The following is a 5854-nucleotide window of genomic DNA, read 5'->3' as shown; positions in this document are numbered from 1 at the left end:
AACAGCGAGTTCAGTGTCTATTGCTAGGCAGAAGGCAGCAAAATAAGGCCTGTGCTTGTCTTACAATTGTTTTCCAAATCTCAATGGCACTTTGATACAGGGAACAGGGAAGAGCAGGGAGCAAAAATCTATAAGCCTATAAAGCAGAGCAATGGTCAGAAAGAGTGTAGTCAGGAAAAGAAGCCAGTTTGGAGGCAAAGATGAGGTGTTGAGCTTCAGATACAAAGAGTTTGAAGTGTTGGTAAGATATGCAAATGAGTATTTGGCAGGCAGAACAACTGAACTGTAATGTCACTGAGATTTCCAATGCCAACCCTCCTCTGGGCTGTGGTTGTTCGGGGTTCTAGGGTGACATAGACAAAATAGTTACTAATGTAGTTCATGGGCTCTCAGATTTGATAACCTCATGATGCCTTTGCATGACCATCTCCCTCCTAGCTTGAATCACTTATGCCCAATTTTACACTTCAAAATGTCCTTTTACTAGATAAGCCCCCTCCACAGCCATATTCCCTCACCATAGCAACTCCATCCCATGGCAGACAGTCTTGTTGGAACTCCCAGGTGGGCTAAGCTTGCAGAAGTTACCAAGATTATCTGTGCAGGCTCTGGGTCTGAAGCCTGAATCCTGGTCTCAGTACTTACCAGATGTATGTTCAGGTTCCTCATCTCTGAAGGAGGATAATGATCTCCATTGTTGGGTTGTTAAGGCATTACAGGCTAAATGCTAGAATAAAGTCAGTTTTCTGCTGTTACTTTGGTTATCATCATCATTACTACCATTGCTGTTAGGAACTCTGTTCTGGGTTCTTTGCTCCTCACTGTGGTCTTAGTGTTTTCTGTGAAACCAGCATCTCTCCATGAACTTTCTGAAAAGAACAATATGAGCCCCCTTGATAACTTGGTATCAGCAGTATCACTTGTGTCCTTCCTTTAGTCCACCATCAAAAAGCTCTGATCAATATCCAAACAGTCTAAATCCTGTATATCAACCAGGCAGAAATGAAATAAAATTCATCTAAGATAAAAAGAATATGTTAGTTGTACTTTTGTACTTTTTAATAGCTAAAAAAAAGAAGGAAAGAGAGGACAATTAGGAATGGGCACAGATTTAATGACAACCCATTTGCTGCTTAAGCAAGGAGCTTGATATCATTTCTAAAATTCTCACTGGAGATACTCTTTCCCCAAAATAATCCAAGAGTAAAACAATGAGCAGTTGGAGGGAGAGCTTTGAAAATGAGCAGAGAGGCTAGTTTAAGGAATGAAAAGATGTGAATGATAGAGGAAGCATGAAATGATATTGAAAGCTAAGGGGTAGCTTCTAAACGGACAAGTATATTCAAGGTGGATACAATAAAGGTAATAATAATACCTCCTAATCAATGCTTCTCTGTTCCAGGCACTGAGCTAAACACTCTTTATATATTACTCATATAATTACCACCACAGCATCTGACTTAGAAGACCTATTATCATCCTTGTTAACAGATGAGGAAATTGACAGATGAGGTACTTGAACAAGTACCAAAGTGAGTGGTTAAGCAAGAATTCAAACCCAGGTCATTCTAGCTCCACAATAGTCATGGAGAGCATGAGAGTTAGTGATCATAGCAGCAGAAGGAGACCAGCCTACAAAGGCACTGGCAGGGAGGAAAAGATCCAGGGGCGAGAACGTCACCAGGCTGAGTGCCACTCCCTACAAGGGAGGACCCAAGCATGGACTCCAATAACTACCCTTCTCTAATCTTCTTCATCCAGCTCCTGATCCCACACACGCGCTACACCATGGATATAAACATACGTGGACGGACACAGTTCAACTCAGATAGTGGAATATTTAGTCAGGTAAAGAGGAAATGGGGGCATGGGGCTGCCTAATCTTTCATCTCTCTACAACCTCCCACAATCTTCACAGTCTCACACCACCTGGTATGAATGTCTTGATCCTTAAACCCATGAGCCTGTTCATTTCATACTTTTAATTTTGTAAACCCCACTGTGAACCCCTTATACACTATGCCAAGATTGTCAGCTCTTCTTTAAGACCCGTCAACTCTCAAATTCCAGGCAGTGAGCACAGGAGGAGGGCCCCATGTGCAGTTGACGGGTCGGGCCATGGCTCAGCTGACCTACCGCTCCCTCTGTCCTCCTGACGATCTGGCTGACCGGGGCCTGCTGGGAATCCCAAGTGCTCTCTATGCCCATGATGCTTTACGGCTCTGGGAGATCATTGCCCGGTGGGTAAGAGTGGGAGCTGAGAAATGGATGGCCATTGGGGAGAGGGAGAGTGGGTCTCTGTCTTGAGGTCAGCATGAGGAACATGAAAGAAGAAGGTTCAGACAGGGGGAGCAGAGGAGACAGTGGATAGAATCTGAAAAAGAAGAAAGTGGAATAAGGGAGAGCCTAGCTTGGCGAAACTGGGAATGGGGAGTTGGAGATCTGGAAGAACTTGGGTTTTGTTAGAAAGAATGGTTATTAATCATCTCTAGGGAATGCTTAAAACTAATGTCTCACATTTCCTTTCTAACCTAGTGTGTAGAAAGAGGTTGTGGATGTCCCAAAAGAAAAGTCTTGTAAGATTTGCCCCCAGATACAATGAAAGTCAGCTGGACAGAGGCCACAGAAAAGAATTAACGGTCATAGGCTACAGCCTTGTACTTTCAAGGAGCTCAGCTCCCTTCTCCTCTGGGCAGGTACGTGGAAGGGATCATCCACCTCTTCTACCACGGGGATGACGTGAGAGGGGACCCTGAGCTGCAGGCCTGGTGTCGGGAGATCACTGAGGTGGGGCTATGCCAGGCCCAGGACCGAGGTGAGATCCCTCCCCAGAGAAGGAAGCTCCTCAGACACTCTGCCCAGAGCCCCTTGTCAGCCTTGTCCTTCTGGGGACATGATCCCAACCTCTCATCACCCTCTCACCCTCCACACATGAAGAATATGAATACCATTCCCACCTCCTAAATGTAAGGACAGTCTTAGAAACCCAAGGATTGTCCTCCCCAGAGACCCTGATCATCAACCTTTATGTCCACCTCCCATTCCTGCCACAGATGCCCTGAATCTTCCACAGCATAGAGCCCAGTGGGTCCAGAACCATGACCAGCAGGGGATCTGCCCAGGCCCTGCTTGTGCCCTCTGAAGCTCTTCCTAAGATTATACGTGGGGAAAATTTTCCCACCAAAATCCATGATGACCCTCTCTGGATTTCCCTCCTTTCTTCTCTTGCCTGCTACTCTCTACCACACACAGAGGGTCCAGACACATGCAACACTACCACAGTGGAAGGTCATTTCTAGGTGCAAATTGAATATAAGCTTTCTCTGCCCAGGTCATTCCTTCACTAGGATCTACCTTTTGTTATCCCATTTCACATTTTAATCTATGAGAAGAAATAGCTTTTATTGAGCTTTGCCTAGTTTCATCCTCCTCTCTCTAGCACACATGAGCCAGCTTGCTTTGTTCCAAAATGTCCTTCAGGCCCTGCCCTGCATCCTGCACACCAACACCTGGAGTCCCATCCTCAGCCTGTGGCATAAGTATGAACATTTACTGGGAAGCTATTATGGGACATGGGAATACAAGGTTTAATATACCAATGCCAGACCCTTGGAGGGAGGCTTTTCTTGGAGAATCTGGGCAACACCCCCACCACCCTGACCCTTTCAGGACCAAATGTTCTCTCTTACTCTTCAGTTCTGTCCTTCAAGCATCCCAACCCCCAAAAGATGCTTCTTCCTCTCCCTGGCCATCCTCTTCCCATGACATATTTACCTTAAGCATTTACAAAATACAGTCATATATAAGCTTTAAGCTCTGATTCCCCCATCTCACTCCCTCAACTTTCAATGTTCTCTCTGCCTTATTATTCCCATGTTATTCTCATTAAAGGCCACACACTAATATTTGTTTCTAAAGTACTGGTTTCTGCCTCTTTCCTTCTATGTGACCTTGAGCCATCCACTAGATCTCTTTTGCTTTGACTTTTAGTTTCCTTATTTCTAAAATGGACATATATTTGGTCACAATCTGCACATTTAATCTGACAGAATTTTTGAGACCCAATGATATAATGTGTGACAGTGCTGAAACCTGCATAGTACATAGTGTTAGATGAGTTTAATCATATGCTCTACCCCACACAAAAATACCTCCCCAATTTGATCAGCATGTGAAATAGGAGAGTCCAGATTCTGCCATGTGGTAGATGACCTTGGTCAGGCATCAAACTCTATGATCCCATCTCACTGCATTCATCATGTCTGTCTATTCTGCAGTTTTGATACTTTGACATTTTGCAGTCTTGTTGACCCAGAAGGTACTACTGCTCCCGGGCCAGCTAATTCTCAGATATAGAGAACCACTCCCCTGGGAGCATGCTTTTCATATGCTGGAAGTCCCAACCACCACCTGTATTGAGCTCTTACACTCTGGGCTGCTATTCCCCTGGCCTAGTCACCTCGGGCCAGGTACCAGCCTAGGGACAGCTACCACACTCCAGAGCCCACTGGAAGTATTGCAACTAGCCTGTCCTAAACCTGCTTATTCTGCCTTGCTTGTTCCTTCTCATGGAAACCATGACAAAGGCTCCTGCTACCTTTTCCCCTCACCCCTCTGCCTCTTGACCAACCCTGGTGCTCCCAGTGTGGTCCCTTGTGGTATGGCATCATGCCATCCCATGGTCCATCCCTGTTGTCACAAATGGCAAGAATTCCTTCTTTTTTAAGGCTGAATAATATTTGAATATATATAACTTTGTTTATCTATTCATCCGCTGATGAACACTTAGGTTGCTTCCATGTCTTTTTTAAAAAAGATTTTTATTGATTTTTAGAGAGAGAGTAGCGAGAGGGAGAAACATTGATGTTAGATAGGAACAAGTCTATTGAACGGTTGCCTCTTGTACACCCCAAACCGGGTATTGAGCCCACAATCCATAACCTGGGCATGTGCCCTGACAAGGAATTGAACTAGCAACCTTTCGTTGCACAGGATGATGCCCAACAACTGAGTCACACGGGCCAGGGCAGTTGCTTCCATGTCTTGGCTATGGTAAATAATGCTGCAATGAACATGGGGTCCAGCTATATTTTCAAGTCAATGCTTCATTTCCTTTGGGTAAATACCCAGAAATGGATTTGCTGGATCATATGGTAATTCTATTTTTAATATTTTGAAGAATCTTCGTACTGGTTTCCATAGTGGCTTCACCACTTTCCACTAACAGTACACAAGGCTTCTATTCTCCACAGCCTCACCAATACTTGGTATTCCTTGTCTTTTGATAATAGCCATTCTAACAGGTGTGAGGTAGCATCTCATTATGATTTTGATTTACATTTCCCTGTTAAAAGTGATGTTGAGCACTTTTTCATGTACCTGTTGGCCATCTGTGTGTCTTTGGGAAAATGTTTATTCAGAGCTTCTGTCCACCCTTTAATAGGAATCTGATTTATTTTGCTATTGAGTTGTATGAGTTCTTTATATATTTTGGATATTAACACCTTATTAGATATGTGATTTGCAAATATTTTCTCCCATTCAGTATGCTGCCTTTTAATTTTGTTGGTGGTTTCCTTTGCTGTGCAGAAGATCTTTAGCCTGATGTAGTTCCCTTTGTTTATTTTTGCTTTTGTTGCCTTGGCTTTTGCAAATCCAAAATATCATCACTAAGACTGATGTCAAGGAGCTTACACCTATGTTTTCTTCTAGGAGAATTATGGTTTCAGTACTTTAATCCATTTGTCCTTAATTTGTGTGTGTGGTATAAGATAGCAGTCCAGTTTCACTCTTTTGCATGTGGCTGCCAGTTTTCCCAGCAACATTTATTGAAGAGACTGTCCTTTCCCCATTG

At 43.9% G+C, this 5854-nt stretch overlaps 1 protein-coding gene across 1 annotated transcript in view; it reads left to right on the top strand.

Moving 5' to 3' along the window:
- The window catches only part of LOC102249022 (arachidonate 12-lipoxygenase, 12S-type), a gene marked incomplete at its 5' end in the record, with an annotated part of 6071 nt that extends 3107 nt beyond the window's left edge, over positions 1–2964 (top strand). The window contains 3 exons of the mRNA XM_014539501.1: positions 1762–1848; positions 2071–2240; positions 2697–2964. Of these exons, the coding sequence (XP_014394987.1) occupies positions 1762–1848; positions 2071–2240; positions 2697–2964 (525 nt within the window). The remainder of the gene's footprint in view (positions 1–1761; positions 1849–2070; positions 2241–2696) is intronic.
- Positions 2965–5854: the final 2890 nt, after the last annotated feature.

This window comes from Myotis brandtii, unplaced genomic scaffold (assembly GCF_000412655.1).
Source record: "Myotis brandtii unplaced genomic scaffold, ASM41265v1 scaffold2193, whole genome shotgun sequence".
Taxonomy (NCBI): Eukaryota; Metazoa; Chordata; class Mammalia; order Chiroptera; family Vespertilionidae; genus Myotis; species Myotis brandtii.
The sequence above is the reverse complement of the archived record's forward strand: the minus strand, read 5'-3'. Positions and strand labels throughout refer to the sequence as shown.